This window comes from Leptinotarsa decemlineata, unplaced genomic scaffold, assembly GCF_025532065.1.
Source record: "Leptinotarsa decemlineata unplaced genomic scaffold, Ldec_3_MD MMD2_P_RNA_scaffold_14, whole genome shotgun sequence".
In the NCBI taxonomy this organism is placed as follows: domain Eukaryota; kingdom Metazoa; phylum Arthropoda; class Insecta; order Coleoptera; family Chrysomelidae; genus Leptinotarsa; species Leptinotarsa decemlineata.
The window spans coordinates 5,991,089-6,011,843 of record NW_027412528.1 but is presented as its reverse complement, the minus strand read 5'-3'; the positions used below and the strand labels follow the sequence as shown (position 1 = coordinate 6,011,843).

At 33.1% G+C, this 20,755-nt stretch overlaps 2 protein-coding genes and 1 long non-coding RNA gene across 3 annotated transcripts; 1 reads left to right on the top strand and 2 right to left on the bottom strand.

Moving 5' to 3' along the window:
- The first annotated feature begins 319 nt into the window (after window positions 1-319).
- Window positions 320-1,280, top strand: LOC141482377 (uncharacterized). Its single transcript, XM_074175502.1, has 4 exons — window positions 320-356; window positions 557-731; window positions 804-953; window positions 1,043-1,280. Exons 2-4 carry the CDS (start codon window positions 665-667, stop codon window positions 1,204-1,206), a joined length of 381 nt encoding a protein of 126 aa, XP_074031603.1. The 5' UTR covers window positions 320-356; window positions 557-664; the 3' UTR covers window positions 1,207-1,280.
- A 2,674-nt stretch (window positions 1,281-3,954) lies between these two features.
- LOC141483082 (uncharacterized) lies at window positions 3,955-6,569 on the bottom strand. Its single transcript, XR_012465897.1, has 2 exons — window positions 4,390-6,569; window positions 3,955-4,327 (listed from the first exon to the last, which is right to left on the bottom strand). It is a non-coding gene; the product is annotated as an uncharacterized lncRNA (long non-coding RNA).
- Window positions 6,570-19,505: 12,936 nt separating this feature from the next.
- On the bottom strand, window positions 19,506-20,152 carry LOC141482325 (uncharacterized). The gene is made up of 2 exons (XM_074175405.1): window positions 19,995-20,152; window positions 19,506-19,935 (listed from the first exon to the last, which is right to left on the bottom strand). Exons 1-2 carry the CDS (start codon window positions 20,150-20,152, stop codon window positions 19,599-19,601), a joined length of 495 nt encoding a protein of 164 aa, XP_074031506.1. The 3' UTR covers window positions 19,506-19,598.
- Between the last annotated feature and the right edge of the window lie 603 nt (window positions 20,153-20,755).

Here is a 20,755-nt window from a genome sequence, read left to right as displayed (position 1 = left end):
ATGGAAATAAATACAATAAGGAAAAGGATGGAAACGAATTGCTTCTATGAGGTCGAAAAGATATTGAAAAAACGTGTGAGAAAGGTAAGAAAATATTTAAAGAAGTATATATGTATGCTATCAAAGTGCTCAGGCCTTACAAACATTTTGCTGTGGACATTAAAGAAATAAAATCAATTTTTCATTATAGGGTGTTGTAGAATACTTCATCAAATGGAAAGGGTATGGCTCCAAAAGCAATACTTGGGAACCTGGAAATAATATACTTGACCATACTCTTATCAAAAATTTAGAATTCAAAAATAAAAGAAAGTCTAAAAGAAAGTGTAAAAAATGTAGAAAGACTCTTATTAGTGGTAAGTATAATTTCAAGTCTCTAATATATTTAAATCCAGCTTGTTTATTGGAATATTTAAATTTTCATACATTGATACCAAAAGAATTTTTAAATTTAAGGTTTTCAAAATTTTAAAAAAATATCACCTGTTGCATGGTAACCTAGAGTACATTTAAATTTTACTGAGAAATCAATTTTTGTGACACTAATTTAATACAGGTGATTTAGCCAAGACTCATCTGAAAAATTCACCCAATGAAATATGGCAAAATGAAATTTCAACTAAATGTAATACTTCAATAGACAAATCTATCGAACAAAAGCAACATGAACCCAAAAAAAACTGTCAAACCTATTGTCATAGAACAAGATAGGTTTGGGACTCAAAGTACTGGTAAGCAAAATAGATAAAAATGCTTTCATCAAGAAAAAGATTCAGTTTTTTATATGATCTGTTGTCTTGTAGATATTGCTCCTGAAAAAGGTGAAACTGAAAATCTGGAGCAGTTATTAGAAGGGAATATTGTCTTTCAATTTGAAGATGGTCTAGTTTTCAATTCCCAGAATTTTGAAAAAAATACAGCAGATCAGAAATATATGTTTACAGAAGAAATTGGTAAATTATTTTTATTTAGATGAAAATTTTAGTATACTTTTACTTGAATATATCTTTTCTAAGATATGTAGAATTTCAAATATTTTTAGATGAAGACTCTGCAAGCGTTATAATTGAAAATGTGAATCACGTTTTAGAAGGAGATATTGCTGTAGAATTTGGAGGTGATCTAATTTTAAATTCATGGAATGCTGGAAAAACTGCAGATCTGGAATATATCTATACAGATCACATTGGTAAATTATTACCATAAAGATAAACAAATTTAATACATTTTTCTTAAATATGTTTCCTGAGATGTGTATGTCAAAAATTTTAGGTGAAGAATCGGAAATAATAATTTATTAGAAACAGATGTTGCCATAGAATATGAAGATGGTCAAATTTCCAATTCAGAATATGTTTTAAGTGAGATTCATCAAGAAAACATGTGCACTAAAGCATTTGGTACTTAATATTTCAGTTTCATATGGTTAAATTTTATTTCTACTATTTACCACTCAACGAAGTTCATTCAGACTTTCAACTACTTTCCATACTAATTCTTTTCTATCGAATATCAGATTGAAATTCTTTATTAGAGTAAAATAACATTCTCTAAAATAATATATTTTCATTTTTAAATATTTTTCACTTTGTTTAATGTATGAATTTTTTCATTGGAACAAAATAAATTACCATATATTATTTTAACAGGTGCTGCACAATCGATGCCACTGGATAATAATTCAAATATAATTAATTGTAATTATAAATGTTCACGTATTTTTTTCATTTCAACCATTTAACATATGTGTATACTTGTATATATATATATATATATATATATATATATATATATATATATATATATATATATATATTTCAGATACATTGAAAACTGTTTCATTATTTGAAACTAACACCTCATTTGAAGGTGTCATTTGTAATCGAAGAGATTCAACAAATATTGGTGAAAATTGTTCAGGTAATTTTTCAACCATCAAATAAAAATGATACCACTCTTTACCTACGTAGAATCACAACAAGAAATACATAAAGCAATTTATTCCAACATTATACAATTACAATACACGTTCTTCCAGCTCAGTAATGAAAACAGAAACATGATAGCCAGAAACGTAAGAATATAATGACGAATGTTGTTAATGTGTCACTTGTCTTGACCTACCTTTCACTGATGATACCCAAAATATCAAAACGTCTATTGAATCGAAATAAAAATGTCAAAATATGCACTTGCCAGTGTTTCAATGGATAAGTTGTTCATCATATTAGCCAGAAAAGTAGTTATTTCCTGAAATTCATTTAAAGTTAAATAGTATTAAATCATGTTATACATGTAAAAAATAATTTATTTTGTAAACTTTTCTAATTCAATTCAAGAGTGGGGAGAGTACTGTATTTACATTTATTATACTTCATTAATAAGTTCTTGAATTGAATTAATCATTTTAATATTTTTTTTTCAGTTTTGAAGGGGTAGATATAAATGACGATTTATTGATTTCACTTACTGAAAGTGAAAAAATGGTAATCAAAAATTATGTTCGGTTTTACATAAGAGGTAAATTAAACAGACAAGTTGCTGTTATATTAAATATGGAATTTAAAAATTACATTGATATGATTTTGAAACATCGTGAAGAGTATGGTGTTGGAAAACAAAATCCCTATGTTTTTGGAATGCCTGGCAGAACCAAAAATACTTATTTACGTGCTTGTGTACTAATGAGACAATATGCTGTTGCTTGTGGTGCTCCCAATCCACTCACTTTAAGAGGAACTGAACTTCGCAAACAAATTGCTACAGCATGTGCAGTTAATAAACTATCTGAGCCTTTAGTAGAAGATATTGCCAATCATTTAGGACATCATAGTGACATTCATAAAAAGGTTTATAGACAATCTACTGCTAGGGAAATACCAACTATTGTTCAGATTTTGTTAAAAGCTCTGGGTGAAAATGAAATTGACACTGATATGTGTGAAGAAAATACTTTAGTACCCGAGGGTACTAATGAAGAAGAACTATGTCTGACTGTGGATACAGAAACTTCTTCGAATAATTTGTTGTTTCAAGGTAATGAATTACCATTATTAACAAATGTTTCTCCATCAGTCACATATCGAAAAAGATCATCATGGACAACGCCAGAGAAGCAGACAGTAAGAAAAAGTTTTGAATATATGATACAAACAGGAATTGTTCCTATATATTCAGAGTGCATAGAACTGCAAGAACAGCACCCCTTCCTTTCCAAAAGAACTCCACCACAAATTAAATCATTTGTGGCAAATGAAACAAAAAAACTCCGAAGAAAAACTAGTGAGTATCATAGGAATTATGAATTTTAATTTGTTCATGAATTTATAATTATGTAAAATGTTTTTGAATAGTCAGTGTTTAGGTTTTATGTACTTACACATATACTTTTTAGAGATAAGATCTTGGACAACTCCTGAACGTCAAATTGTCAGAACACAAATGAAAGAATTTTTAGATGAAAAGACCTTACCTTCTCTTTCGAAGTGTCAGCAAGTAATACAGTGTAATCCTGAACTTTCTTCTAGAAACGCTACGACTTTGAAGGCCTACGTAAATAATTTGAATAGAAAAAAATGATTAATTTTTTTTACATAAATTAAAATTACATTAAGGATGAGAGGTAGAAAATTTATTTTTAAAATTCACTAAAAAGAAAAAAATGTTTTTTTATATTATTTATTTAATTCTTTTTATTTTCAATTTTGTTTTTTTATTATAGTATTATATTTTTATTATGGTATTGCATTTTTGTTTTCAACTTTTTTCATTATATTTTTACATTTTTGTTTTTAACTGTTTTTTTTTTTCAAAAATCGTGCTCCTAAGGAATGTATATTTAAAAGAATACTTAAATCCTGAATCCTGTGGTCACTCCCAAATAATTTATTTTGTGTTTTAATTAAATCGTATTTATGAATCAATGAAAATTAAAGCTGAAGGAACTGAAATAAATTAAAGAAAAGACATATATTTAATCAGAAAGACGAACAGCTTAATGTATACAAAAGTGTGATAACAGGATGAAATATAAATATAAACCCATTTTCAATACTATTACAAAAAATTAAAAGATACAAATGCTTCGTAACGTTAAAAATTATTCAGAGGCATCCTGCTTTTAAAGATGATTTCAGTACTTGACGATTCTCTTTGTTTTTGTATATTTGAGATTCAGTCAATCTCCAGACTTAAAATTAAAATCCAAAATGAGTAATGAAGGTATATTAAAGATAGATATTTCATATGTAAGGATGTGCGTCCCAATGTTATTTTTCTATTTGTCTTTGGTACCTCTTTCAATCTAGAAGGAGCAATTCTTTAAATCCTGAAAATGAATACAAAATTTTATAGTACTGGGACGCCACCCCAAAAATTAAAAAATCTTACCATATTTTATTACATAGATTTATATAAAATGAGCACTGCTCTCAAACACCAGAACTGCAACACTCTTCTCGATGCGCGTTTCACCAACCAAGTTGCTGTTTTCAGTAGATGAAGTAAACTGTTGCTTAATGTCTAATTGAACTATAAATACACCCGGCACTGAAGAATTTGATGCTTAAAAAGTTGCACATTCAACACTACTTTTGATTACCGTTTTGATCAGTTTTAAACTTTCATTTTTTCAAAATCATAATTATAGTAATGTACACATTTTTAATTAATCATAGAGCCGTTTTACACTTTGCAATTTTTCAAGGAATTGCTGCAATTGTTATTGCGCGCATGCGCTGTGAGGGCTCTTCTATCAGCTGGTGCAATTATAATTGCCTCTAGAGAAAATGTATCCGGACCTAAATATTTGGTTATTTTTAGTGCTGCCAACTTCATAAAATGTTACTACACACTTTTGTCTGTATAATCTTTTAAATATCCTTCCTTTATTTGAATTTCATAGATTAATAAACTTGTTTTTGCCCATTCCAAATTTAAACTATTGTTCTCAGGTTATTTAAAGATATTTACTTTCAAATATCAATAACTATTTTCATTTTCTATCTTGGCAAGCCTGATTACTGTCAAAACATTTTTGACAACATATCATTTAATTTCCAAGTGTAAACCTAAAATTATTATTGCTGCAATGAAAACTGCCTCTATTAATTGCACGCAATAAGAATTGCGAAGTGTAAAGTGGCTCATAGAGAATAATTTCAGACGCAATTTTAGTAATGCAATTAAAAAAAAAGTCGCTTTGCTCGGCAGCGTTCGGTAATTCAGATGTTTTCGTTATATCTGTGTTGTCTCAACATATTTTAAAATTTTGGTTAGGTTTTAAATATGTATATTTTGAAAGAAAATTATAAATTACAGTTCTCGTATAGAAAAAACTACATCGAATCTTATGTAAAAACAAAGACCGGATGTTTTTGACAAATAATACAACAAATGTTAACTTGTTATTCCAGATGAAATTGTTGGTTTAACTTATAGTACAAAAAATATCTGAACAGATCATTTTTGTAATCCGGATTGTGACGTCAGCAAGGTCTGCTTAGCTCATAATTCAAATGTTGAATGCGAGAACTTCCTGTAGTGGGGAAAATAAGATAACTTACAAACATACAATTACTTGTCCTTGGTAGGCAAACACAAGTAATAATTTTGTCCGTTTGTTATGACATATCTGATCAAATAGAACCCACTTGAACCACTATATTTTTTCACTTGTCGACTGTACTGAATTTTATTTAACAAACGAATACTCATAATAATACTTCACAGATTTGACTGATTCGTTCAAATTTCCATCTCTTCTATGTTCAGTAAAAAACGTTCATAATAATTGTATATTGCAAGATGCAAATCGCAGCTACAATTGACCAGTTTCTGAATGGTAAGAATTTTTTTTCTTTAACAGAAATGGTTAGGTCACAAATGTAACAGCAGTTGTTTAGAAAAAGTTATTAAAATTAGTTGACTACTAAAATAACAGTTTCGAAAAAAATATAATAGAAAGTATGATATCTTTTTTTTATTGTATTCGAATGGTCTTTGGTCCAAGTTGGCAACCTATAATTTGTTGTCAAACCACCATAACAGAAAATTGATTTTGCGGAGAAAATATTTTCAATGTGTTCGATACTGATAAATAAGACTTGCCTCGTACATTTTCTTGTTGGGACATTGTTTTCAGTTTTATTCTGTTTGTTTTAATTTTTTGTATGTATTTTTGTGTGAGGGTGACTGGTAGGAACTTTGAAGAACCGCAATTACAAATTGTCAAATTATGAGACATGAGACAACAGAGTTCAATTTCAGTCACTACATAGCATGTCTCTTATTTTGTTGTGTAAATGAATATCAATGCATACATTTCTTAATTTTTTTTAAATTTTATTATGTGTTCGATTACATAGCATCAGATTGAAAAGAAAACAAATGTGAAGAATAAACTAACCCGTGAATTGACAATAGTTGGCAACACTGCTAGTGACTTGTTTCTGTTACAATCGAACTTATTGATTGTCAGAAAGACGTTATTCTCTGTTTCAATTGAGTAACTGAAAATGTAAAACGATTTACTCTGCTGAGGCAGTGGAAGTATTATAATTGACCCTGTGATCAACAACTTCAGGTTTCAATGGAGTGAAAGTAGTCCATTGTCACCCGCCGGGAGCGCCAACCCCGGCGATCTTGTCCTACGACTCTTCTTTGTATTTAACCTACTATCAGAAAAAATTATATGATTTTGTAATTTACCTGACTGAAATTCACTATTGTTAATCATAATCAAATCATAATGGTATTTCTTTAAATTCCAATGTAGTTATTTTCGAGACTATGAGTATGTATCTTGTGAATGATTTTTAATCAATATTTGTATTATTCGATCCTTATATAAACTTATAATCGCCGTTATTTAAAAGTAGCCAAAGTTAGCATTATGTAACAAAACAAAGGAAGTCGAATATGACGTTGTCTTTTACAAAAGTATGAATTTATACCGGTATACATTTATACCGTATAAATTTATACCGTAGCCAAACATGACGGTGGATATATATATATATATATATATATATATATATATATATATATATATATATATATATATATATATATATGTCTGAAGTTTTCCGTGAAAACTTCAGATTTCATATTCGATACCTTAACGGGGAGATGAGGTCAACTAAGAAAGAGAAGAACTCAGGTAAAACTCAACAACATTTAAATAGTAGGTAGTAAAGGGTCTCTATCTCTGAACACGTAACAGCACACCTTGATAATGACAAATGAGATTTTGTCGAAACGTCGGTGAAATTAGAGATAATATCACATACACGGATCAAATACCCGGAAAAACCAGTTCAGCATATTCCTATCCGTGAAAACTTCAGATTTCATATTCGATACCTTAACGGGGAGATGAGGTCAACTAAGAAGAAGAAGAACTCAGGTAAAACTCAACAACATTTAAATAGTAGGTAGTAGAGGGTTTATGGACTACTCTATCTCTGAACACGTAACGAATACCATTTTACTATTATAGTAAGAAGTGAGTTGAGCAAGGTCAACAAACTTCTGAACACGTGACAGCACACCTTGATAATGACAAATGAGATTTTGTCGGAACGTCGGTGAAATTAGAGATAATATCACATACACGGATCAAATACCCGGAAAAACCAGTTCAGCATATTCCTATCCGTGAAAACTTCAGATTTCATATATATATATATATATATATATATATATATATATATATATATATATATATATATATATATATATATATATATATATAAAAACTATTGGATAGTGGGGTATTGCAGCAAGTAAATGAGTACTCTTTTAAGTTAGTCCAAGCTTTCGGAAAATTTTATTTCCATCATCAGGGAAACTACAATAATATAAGTTTTAAGGTAAAATCAAAAATATTAATTGTTCATGACTTACATCTTATGTGAGGATGGTTACATTGATGTTAAAGAAAAAATGTTGATACATTGGAGAAGATGAAACTTGATACACAATTCTAAATGCTTGAGATTATTTTTTATAAAATATTGTTATTCGTCAGACCGTTATTCATACCATGCGTGCAGGATTCAAATGAACGAGTCTTAGAATAGAACGTTAAAATGCCAGAGTGACATCTGTCAATTGATAAAACTTATATGCTCTCACTAGGAGTACCAAGTGTACTCTAGTGTATAATGTAAAATTTATGTTTGGTAAAATTATTATGAAAGATTAAATTTAAGATATATTATACAATGGAATTGTTTAAATTGATATTGTTTTTGTAAAAGCTTTTATCTAGAGTCAATAAGTAGGAATAAATTTCACTCAAGTGATTAATGTCTGTTTTTTTATTCACTTTTAATCACTTGAGTGAAATTTATTCCTACTTATTGACTCTAGATAAAAGCTTTTACAAAAACAATATCAATTTAAACAATTCCATTGTATAATATATCTTAAATTTAATCTTTCATAATAATTTTACCAAACATAAATTTTACATTATACACTAGAGTACACTTGGTACTCCTAGTGAGAGCATATAAGTTTTATCAATTGACAGATGTCACTCTGGCATTTTAACGTTCTATTCTCAGACTCGTTCATTTGAATCCTGCACGCATGGTATGAATAACGGTCTGACGAATAACAATATTTTATAAAAAATAATCTCAAGCATTTAGAATTGTGTATCAAGTTTCATCTTCTCCAATGTATCAACATTTTTTCTTTAACATCAATGTAACCATCCTCACATAAGATGTAAGTCATGAACAATTAATATTTTTGATTTTACCTTAAAACTTATATTATTGTAGTTTCCCTGATGATGGAAATAAAATTTTCCGAAAGCTTGGACTAACTTAAAAGAGTACTCATTTACTTGCTGCAATACCCCACTATCCAATAGTTTTTATTCTTAACTAGTCAGCAACGACTACCCTTCCTCTATATATATATATATATATATATATATATATATATATATATATATATATATATATATATATATATATATATATATATATAAAGTATAATCAAGAAAAAATACAATACATGATATGAGTCAATTACAAATAAAAAAAAGAAAAGATTATAAAACAGTACATTATAGAGTGGAAAAATGAAATAGTATCAATAATTTGAAGAGTGTCAATATCTGCTGTGAACTGAACCATCCAATGCATTGTATGTTAAAACTGTATCATGCAAAATTAATGCATATACTTTGGTGTTGTCTGGAAACTTGATCTTCCTGGTCTCAAACTCAATCTTTATATCAATAGTTGATGATTTTGTTGCATTCGGTTGATGGGAACAATCGATGATGAATAGTGGATTCTCTCTAAATTGTCCAATGTCCATCAGAGGTTCACTCATATCTTTATCATAATAACTTCGATGGAAACTCTCAAAAGCATAATAAGCAGGAGCATCAAGTTTTTTATCGAAATTCAAATTCCAACGCTCATATGGATAAACTTCAGAATTCAAGTATACTCGAATACTATTGATATCGGCAGTTATGAATTTTGTAACATCCTGTGTTCTATCTTCAGATGTGGTAGTACTTTGGAATGATATGATGACAAAATGAGGAGTTTCCAGAGCGTTAGTTGTTTTGATGGCCCATATGTCTGAAGAAGTCCCACGTAATAATGGGAGTTCATAGAGGTCCCACATACGATAAGCCAACTTAATTTTGGCATTCACGCTGATTTTGTTAATTCTACTCAAAAGTTTGAGCTTGTGTTTATCATCTGGTACAATGTGCCTTATTTTCCATTCGATTTTATTAATTTCCAAATCAGCATCTACCTCACCTATATATGAGTTTTTGAATGATCGAGCGATAATCAAAATCAACTCCTGTTTAGCATTCAAGATACTTTTGTTGTAATCTTCAGCAAAACCCATCAAATATTTCAGTGGTAGTTTTCCACTAAATACATGACTGTTTGTATCCAAGATATCTTGTTTCAATTGTGAAAGTCCCCAGCCAGATGTCAATAATGTGTTAGCATGTGATTGTCCAAATGATATCATGGTTTTCATTGTAGATGTTATTTCGGGTTTTCTAACAACAGCTACTTGTTCACCACCCATTTCGTAACTAATTTCATCAAAGAGGAATGCGATTGCATATTCGAGAGATAATATGTTTTCGTTACGTCTGTGGGGGTGAACTTACCTTCTATGTAAATGAAGTTCTCAGCAATATCTAGTATAACATCTTGATTATTGATAGCAATTCTAATTTTATCGGAATTCCTGAATAGCGGTGATCCATATGGCTTATATGTGTGCTTATGTAAACTTATAAGAGAATGATCAAGCACTGGTTCATCGAATATATTCAACTTTTCACTGTCTGTTTCGGGCACCATTGTTATTTCCTCACTTTCAATCCAATCGATTTAAAAAATTTCAGATCGTTAGTAGACAGAGCGTTATGTGTTAACTGTTTAGCATACACTTGTGGAATGATCTTTTTTTTATGTGCACTTTTCTTTTTAATTATGCACTTGGTTCTGATTTGGGATTGTTCAATACGATTTTGTTTGTAATAAAGGAAACCCATAACAATAGTTATTCGATTTTCTTCAATTCCAAAATAATGAAAATCTCTTCTTCACTTCCAAGATCGAGAAGGTTATTTTTTTGATCCAAAATACGTACTGTAATGTTGTGAATCAATTGACGACCTTCTGGACTGACAGGCATATATATAATATTGTGTGGTTCTTTTGTAAGATTGTATCCAGGTTCAACATCAATATCGAATGAGAAAAGAATGTGGGATTCTTCACCATTTATATAAGAACCAGATATTATATTGCAATCTAAGCGGATAAGTCTCACAGTTGTAATATTTATTGGTAATGAGGATTCATGTATCTGATTCGGTGGAAATATGCCATGAGCAAACCCCATCATGTTTGCTATAGAATTTGGATGTGTCAGATCAATTTCATATTTGGATCGCATTTCACATTTGAATGTATTATAATTGGCGTGTACATAGAAAATGTCATCTGCAGCGATATCATTTGGTTTTTTACCATGAAACAATCTGAACATGATATGTTTCTGTATGAAGGCATTGATCTCTTCTATTTCGTAAGCACCACATGGAATTTCAATTGTGTACTTTTGGATTATCGATGCATTGTCATTACCGATTCTGAAACTTATTAAATTATTTGCTTCAGTCATATTATTGATTGTATTGCATCCATAGAATCCCAACAGTCCTAATCCATAACGACTGTTCCTATCCAATTCAATGGGTGGAAAAAAATCTGCACTCAAGACACTTGTCCCGACAGCTTGTAGCTCGAACTTTCGTGACATGACTGATGAACCTTTTGAAACACATTTCAATTTATTGTTGTGCACAGCAACAGCATATCTGAGACAATTTATACTTTTTCGAAGGTGTTGTATTAAAATGAATATCATTTTTATTGATACCGATATTCATATCCTCTATATTACAAATGCAACACACAGATTTTCGAGGTAATGGACCATCATTCACATCCGAATCTGAATTTTCATTGGCATGGTGTTCGTAACAATATCTATATTTCATTATGTCGATGTCATCTTGTAGATGTTTGGGTAACGTTTCCCAAACATATGCAATCTCATGAGCAACACATGCAAGTATCACTTCCTTGAGCATATTTGCAAGCATCACTTTATCCATTTTTTTCAAGGTACCATATTTGGAAAACATCCTAAGTGAAAACCCCATTCCCTTGATAACCTCTCGATCCAGTTTTGGTGTTGTATCCATTTTTATTTGGAAAATTATTCAGAGAGAAACTGTAAGCACAAGTGACCACAGAGAACTGTATTGAATTTCTGCCGACGATCATAGTTATATTTGATTTTTACATTCGACCAATTTCGAAAGAATCTAGTCAATTCCAATGGTGGTGGTAGATCTCAAAAACTATCGAAATATGTAACTTCTTTCCCACATTTTTTATATGCTACCCAATGTGTTCCTGGTCCACTTATTCCATCTAAATTTACAATAGCTGTCTCGTTTTTTTTGGACCTGAAGAGGGTAATGTGTTTTCATTTTTTGTGCATAATATGTGAGATCGAAGTCGGTGAGAGGCCTCTGAGGTAGGGGAACAACTAGTTTTTTGTTTTGTTTGTGGGTTTGTATGGTTTTAAATATAGTCCTAAACCTTTACGGTACGGTTTGAGGTATATTCCACTACCGCATTTTCCCAATGCTACAGCCTCTAAGGTTTTATTGTGGCGATTGGCTTCCATCAAAGCCGCTCTGCTGGCTTTTGCTGAATTCACAGCCTTGGTAATGCCAGCAGCGGCTCCAGCCAAACTCCCTAGTGCGGATAGTCCAGCAAAAATTGGTATCAATGGTAAAAGTCCACCGATCTTGGGAATAGGAATTATGCGTGGTGTGCGGATTTTCTTCTTTCCACCGGCAGCTTTGAGGTATTTACGTGCCGCCTGCAATGCTACAGTGATAGCTTTTTTGTTATTATTCGTCACAAATTGATTTCCGCCAGCTTTCTTCAATACATTTCGCACTTTATGAACTATCCCAGCACCAAATGCAACTTTTTTATTTTATTTTTCTTCGTTTGTTTCTTCTTACTTTTTTCTTATTGGTGCTGCTACAACCCATGCCCATATGTCTTTTTGTTTTCATAATGTTGGTGACAAGTAATGCAGCTGCTCTTTCCCCAATACTCGCGTCTTTCGATTTAACCCTATCCCAAGCGCTGTATTCAAGTTCTTTGTCGGCTAAATGTCTTGCTGCAAGATCGGATGGATGCTTAGAATATTGAATATCGTGTTTTTTGCATTCAATATCTAATTTATTGATTCCAGGATCGTTGCGAGCTAAACGTTGTTTCAATTTTGTACCCGGTCCACCGTATTGATAACCTCCGGGTATGTGTAATTCGAACGGAAGTTTGTTTATCAAATCATTAACAAAAACACAACTTATTTTAATTTTACGATCACTTTCAATACGTCCGTATCGTTTGATGGTACACATTGAAATGATTAAGCTAATAACAATGCACTATGCGCATTGTAAAACAGAAAGAAAAGTTTGCTGTACTTGCGAAATGTGTTGGAACCTATAAAAGGATTAGGCTTTTATACATTCAGCAATAATGCAGAAATTGTGGAACCCTCCGATGCTAAGCCTAATTCTGTTTTCATTTTCGATGATGTGATATGTGAAAAGCAGGATATTATTAGATCATATTTCTGTATGGGACGTCATAAGGATGTTGATTGTTTTTATCTCGCACAGACATATTCACGGGTGCCTAAACAGTTAGTGCGTGACAATACAATTTCATCATAATGTTCAAACAAGATGAGACGAATTTACATCACATTTATTCAGATCATGTATCACCCGATGTAACATTCAAACAATTCCTTGATGTGTGTTAAATGCTGAGAGGACCAATATGGATTTCTAGTCATTGAAAAGGATAGAAAAATAGATGAAGGTAGATATCGCAAAGGATTCGATAGTTTTATATACCCATGATCTTGTTATTCATATTTATTCGATCACTGAATATTGTAGAGGTCACTTCATCAGCGAATTAAGCTATAATTCAAAAAGACAATATGAATACAAAAAATGATTCTGAAAATAAAAACAATGAAATGAATTTGAAACGTCAACTAGTTGAGACAAAAGAAGCTGTCGGACAAAAATTCAATTCTATCAAGAATGATAATATTGAAAATCGTATGACACTCGAAAAATTGTATGAGCCCATAACGAAACCATTGAATGTTTTATCATCAAAAGCTACTTCGAAATCATCAGTGTTATCGTCAAACAATGGAAATGTTCAATCTACTTCAATTATTCCCATGAGTACTCCAATAGGGAAAAAACAATCTTTTGGTAATGTGAATAGTGACACGAGCACACTTCAAGACGATATGAGAACAACTCTATTTGAAACACCATCATCGTCCCATATCGATTCCACGGATCCTGACTCTTCACCTAATATGAATGAAAGTCGTGAAGATGTTTTGGTGAAACATTTGAATAATGTAAAATCTAGAAATTCAGCATATGATGGAACATTTGGTCTACGTATGGATCCTATTACACAAAAGCTAAAAATGGGAAGTCTAGAGGTACGATTCAAAGATGGAAACATTTCATTTTGGAATGCTAATAAAGTGAAAAAATATGAATGTGCAGATAGTCCAGACTTGTATTATATGATCTTTTTGAAGAATCCACAAGATGTTGATAATGAAGAAATTCGTCAAGTATATTCCAAAATATTGAAAATAACGAATGCTCCATATAAACAATATAATTTGAAGAATGGTTATAAAAACACAAATTCTAAAAAATTTCGTGAAGTAATCAAACCTCTATTAGACTCGCCACAATATCCAATAAGAAGTAGAATTGGTGGAGTACTCAAACGAATGAAAATGGAGAAAACACATAATTCTAAACCTGTGAATTATGTGTACTGGAATTCACCGAAAGAGTTAGTTGCTCGCCTACGACTATTGGTAGCTTCAAAGTCAGCTGGAGATACCGGACATGATAATGAAATAATTTCAATAATTGAAGAATTACGTGAAGAAGGTATAATATATTAATATATATCCACAAGTAATGATCACTGTCACATCATCATTCAATGCAGTAACATTATCACTTTTTTTCTCTTTAATCATATTGAAATAGAATGACTGATGAAGTAAGTGACATCAAACGACAAGTTGTTAATGAATTACACAGACCTGCAAGACGTAATTTTCGTAGAAGAATAACCACCATCAAAGGTTTTGCAGATCTATGGCAAATAGATTTAGCTGAACTGCAACCTTATGCAAAAAGTAATAAAGGATACCGATATATACTTGTAGTGATAGATTGTTACTCCAAATATCTGTGGACTGTAGCAGTTAAAGATAAAACAGGTAGTACAGTAACTAATACAATAAAACATGTACTGAAAGAAGCCAAATACTCCCCCAAACACATACAAAGCGACCAAGGGAAAGAATTTTTCAATAAAAGCTTCTCATCTCTCATGCGAGAATATAATATCAATCATTATTCAACATTTAGCACAAAGAAGGCAGCTATAGCAGAAAGAGTGATTCGTACAATAAAGGGGTGGCTCTACAAGGAATTTTCGATGAGAGGTCACCACAAATGGCTTGATATTCTTCCAACTATAACTAGTAGATATAACAATAAAGTTCATCGTTCAATAGGTATGGCACCCATTAATGTTGATCCACCAACAAGATTGATATTCAAAGGTATCAATGGAGTTGGAGAAAAACAAAGTAAACCCAAATTCCGATTGAATGATATTGTACGAATAAGCAAATACAAAAATATTTTTGAAAAGTCTTACACTGCGAACTTTACCACGGAACTCTTCGAAATTGTTAAAATCAATAAAACCTTCCCCACAACCTATAATCTTGAAGATATGAATGAACAACCTATTAGAGGATGTTTTTACGAAGAAGAGTTATTGCGAACCGAAAATCCTGACGTATATCTGATCGAGAAAGTGCTGAAGAAAAAGAAAAATAAAGTATATGTAAAGTGGTTAGGACTTCCTAGTGAACAGAATTCTTGGATTGATGAATCAAATATGCTTTAAATGTATCTAATAATGTATTTGTGAATAAAGTAATGTTAAAGTTCATTATTGTTTTCATTTTAATTATATGTAAGTGAATTGAAAAAATATTGCAGCGGTAAACATTGCCCCAACCATTCGCAATGTTCTGTGTATACCAAACCAAATTAATTGTATACTCCATTCCCGCTTAAAATTTTTTTCAACTCACAATATTGAGAACACAATACCATTCCCAAAACTAATCTCTGTCACTTTGAAATGCTTTCTCCAACTCTTTTCGCCAATTATCTCTCACTGATAATGCCGTCTCATAAAGTCGAGTCGACTCCTCAAGCTCTGCCTGTGCTTGCATTCTCGAACGTTGATTGAATTTGTCATCTTTCATGATTTCTGAACGTAGTTCATCTGCTTCTTTGCTCATGTTAGCCAATTCAATTTTCGCTAATGCAATCTTAGCATCTAATGCTTGAAGAGTGTCCTTATTGACACTAATAGCTTGCTCACTCTTTTCATGTTCAACAATAGCCATTTGCGCCTTTACAAGACGGCATTTCGCTTTCTTTTTCATATCTCCAAACCGAAGTAATGGAGTGAAAGAAGATAGCGATTCAGTCATCAAATCACCCTTCATTTCTTTGGGTTCACATTTTGTCTTCCTCTTCGATCTGTCACTTTTCGTTGTGGGCTTTTTCTCCCGCAAACTACTTTTCGATTGTTTTTTTTCTTTCAACTCAGTGACAATCGATGAAGATGCATTATTAACCTTCCTTCTGATAGTTCTGAATTTCTCATCAACACCAAGAGGTGGGGTAGATGAAGGGTGTTTGGATGATGATGATTGTGAAATGATTGGAGTTTCAACGATAATTTGTTGAATTGGTTCCGGCACATCTGCGAAGTTAACGAAGTCGCTAATATCAAAAACACTTATCGAGTCTTGAGACTGTAAATGTAATACTGGAATATTTTCAAAATCAGTGTGATCGATATAAACAAGTGGTGAACCATCTTCAGCAATCAATAGTGGCATGGAGCTCATGATAATGATTATTTAGGTTTGGAGGAATGATATGTGATAGGAATAGAATGTGGATAGGAAAGGTGATGATGTTACTGATACTTCACCTTTTATAGAAGAAAATAAACTAGCGCATGCGCTCTTTCGTCAACTAGCCCACTCTTTCATCGACTAGAGATGCCATATTCTTCTCTCCCACTTAAAACGAGTCAAGTGATAGGTGGGAGTCGTACCACTTCCGTTTCCTATTCAATCGTATAAGTCGACTTGCGATCCTGAAGTTCATTCGTTCACTCTCTACAACTGTGAGCAAACAACAACAAGATGAATTCTGCAAAAATAAATGCTGCATTAAATAGAATATCTGCTGTTGATGAAAACAATTGGATAGACGAATCAGATGATGAGGATGTCAATGTTCCGCTAGAGGAAGTGATAGTTGAAGCAGAAGATGTTGGAGTCGATGAAGATGAGATAGACGAAGTTGAAAACGAGGCCAACCAAAGCGACGAAGATGATGACGTGATGGAGTTTGAGAGGGTCATGGATGAAAAAGGAGATGATGAACGGATAGAAGCTGACACAACTGAAGGCGATGGTGCTTTGAGGATCGGTATGCGAACGCTCAATGTCAGTGAGACACTGGAAGATCCCTTGGATTTGTATTGTGCAATGGATGCATACGTATTGATCAGCACAATAGATGGAGAGAACAAAAAACTATGTCGGTGCTGATTTCGGTTTCATTCGCATAGAAACAATAATGGAGGGTGGTATGCCCATGTCAACACCCACAACACTGTCTCAATTATGGAAATGGGACAGAATTGGTGTGAAGCTTGCGAGAGGCCACTAACAAACTTCACCCGAGTATCTACATGTATTATATGTAATAATATCCAACCTGCGGCACAATAACCATGGACCTACTGATAAAAAAAAAACAATAGCCCTATTCAGGGCTACATTATTCACACAAACGGTAGTAGTAGAATTCACAGATTATGTGATAAATGACTACTTTGACTAAAAAGTCGAAGTTAGGATTTTGTTTATCATTGAATATCTGTGCATATGATGAGTACTACTTTGACTGAAAAGTCGAAGTTGGTAATTTCTCAATCATTGAATATAATGATGAGTACTACAGAGTTGGATGATGATAAGTTTTGACTATAGTGTTAACCTATTTCTGATTGAAAGTATAATGATAGCTCTGAAAATAGTTGTTTATTGTCTTTAATTGTAGCCCTTAAAATGGCTGTTTTTCCTAGTAATCCTTACAATGGTATGGACTAATGCTCCTCATCATCAGAAACAATCATGATGGTGTCATCATCTGAATCATCTGTATCTGATGATATACTGATGATGTCGTCCTCATATTCATTAGATTCATCTGAATCAGATGATATACTAATTATGTCGTCCGCATGATCATCTAGCTCGTTATCCTGTAGATCGTCTAACTCATCTACTTCCTCTTGCATACGTTCCGGGAAATCATCAGGAAGATCGTAGATGCGTTGCAGTATTCCTGCGAGGGTTGTACTGAAATGATCAAACGTAGAATCTATTTCATGTACCTGGATGGGTCTTGTACTCATCATAGAAGACTCTGGTACACTCATCGGTTCGGTGGTGGAATCAGAAATCGACATTCTGGAAGAATGATATAGAACTGGGATTGATACTATATTTATATTGATAAAATGGAGGGGGTTGAAGTGTAAATGTAGAACAATTCAATGTTTGAAATTCGAAAGCACCAAGAATAACGATCTTCATGAAAACTCTGAGTGATCATTAAGATAAACTCTTAATGATTATTATGAAAAACTAAAAACGGAGAGGGAGGAAAACACTGCTCCAGCCTCGCAGTGCCTCGTGTACACCAACCAAAAAGTGTGTACTCCGTGGAAGGAAAGGAAGGGAAAGGAAAGGAAAGAAAAGGGTGGGAGAAACAGGGAAACGATTACATATCGTCGTCGGAATTTAGGACATCATCGTCATCAATTAGGATGGGAGATGGTGGAGGACTATCCTCGATAAGGATTGGGGATGGTAGAAGTCTGATATCGCCAGCGTCATCGTCGTCGTCGTCATCGTCATCATCTGTGGTGTCTCCAGGCGGTGGGTCACCCCATTCGTCATCCCATTTGTTGGGATCCGGATAATCCCCGTCCGATAGGTCAGCTTCATCACTCCCAGTGACATGCTGAACCTGCACCCTGTAGTCATTATTCATGAATTCGAAGGGATTGTCATGAGGTGCCGTTGTGGAGTGCACGAATCCTTCCTGTATAGATGCATAGTAAGGCATCTGAGGCTCCGGAACACTATAGGGCTCAGTAGTTGAATCAGGTTCCATGTTGGAGGTGGCTGATCAACTGAATATTCCAACAGATAATTCCTACTTTTATACTTATGCTCCAACCATCGCATTGTTCAATGTGTACCAAACCAAAACAATGTACACCCTTTATTTCACTTCTTTTTTCATTTTTTTTTTGTTTTTTTATTCCTAAAATTATAATTACAAACCTAAAACTACCATGCTACCTAATTATCCTAAAACTATCCTAGTTGACCTAAAAACTATTTCCCGTTATTTAAAAATGTCTTAATAAATATGTTTAGTTCATTATTGAAGCTCTATCGAAGAGGTCTCTGCCTTCGATCTAGCTCGGCCATTCCCATTAACAACTCGCGCCGTCGGCTAGCAATTTCATTCTCCTCCCGGGAAATGCTAGCCAACGCGGCATCACTATTTCGTGAAGCGAGTGCAACATCCCTACACCTCTGTAGGAAAGTTTCCATCTCCTGGGGGTTAACCACCGGTGTGAGTTCCATGGGTGTCAACATCGCTAATGGTGCGAATTGGGTGAGGATTTCACCTAGAGATGGCACCCTCGGCACCGGCTTATATGCCCTCCGTCTTTCCACTGTCAATGCGAGCGGTGCGGGACGTCTCGGAGGATTCCTTTTGACGGTCGACCAACTACCTGCATAAGGGTTAGTCCTATTGCATTTACTCCTATACCTTTGAATAGGACCAACCTTTGCTGCAGATTGCCGCGTGGCTTTGTTAACAACCTGTCTTCCTGGAATGAGACAGGGCTGCGTGTCCGCTGCACACCACCCGAAGTTGAAGCCTTCACCTCTTGGACCATCACCACCTCGTCTCCCTCGAACATGTCAGGGCTGCCTGGTCGCTCCACCTCAACATCCACAGGTATGATCGATGCCACAGCGTTGTCGATTTCCTGCGTGTAGTTTTCCATTCTGAAAATGTAAAATAATACAAAGTTAGTTGTTATAAAAAAGTAACATTGATAACTTACTCAAAATTCGCTTGTTGTAGACTGTAGTAGACTGCTGTTGTAGTAGACTGCTGTAGCTGGACTGCACTCGATGAGAAGACTTGTACCGAATGCCGGGAAGTGCGCTCCTCAGGGTGTAGGCAGAAGTGAGAGTGGTGGGAGTGAGAAGGGGCGCGCATGCGCAATGGTGGGGTGAGGCGAGCAATGGTGGGGAGGGGGCGGGGCTAAAAGTGGAGGAGAGTGGGCGGGGACTACAGTGTGTTGTTGAATTTTTTTTTAATGGAACATAAAATTAAAAAATTTCAGTCATAGAACCGGCATTGGTCATCTACAGTCATAGAACCGGCGTTGGTCATCTACTTAAATTGTGACTGGAGAAAAAAATCTTTATTTTTTGTAAATCTATATTATTAAAATCAATAATGGGGGTATTTAATAATCAGTGTGTATGTAGAATCGATATTTTTTGAGAAAAGAGTGGTGGAATCTCATTATTATAATATTGAATTTACTACACTTATTTTCAATTTTACACAAAAAATAGTAATGACAAAAGTTGTAGAGAATTTTATTTTCAACAAATTTTGTCTCTATTAATTTTGTCGCAGGATTGATATTTTTCGAGAAAAGAACGGGTTGTAATCTCATTATGAAATATTAAATTCATTACACTTATTTTCAATTTTACACGAAAAATAGTAATGACAAAAGTTGTAGAGAATTCAATTTCCAACAAATTTAATCCTAATTAATTTTTTCGCAGGATCGATATTTTTCGAGAA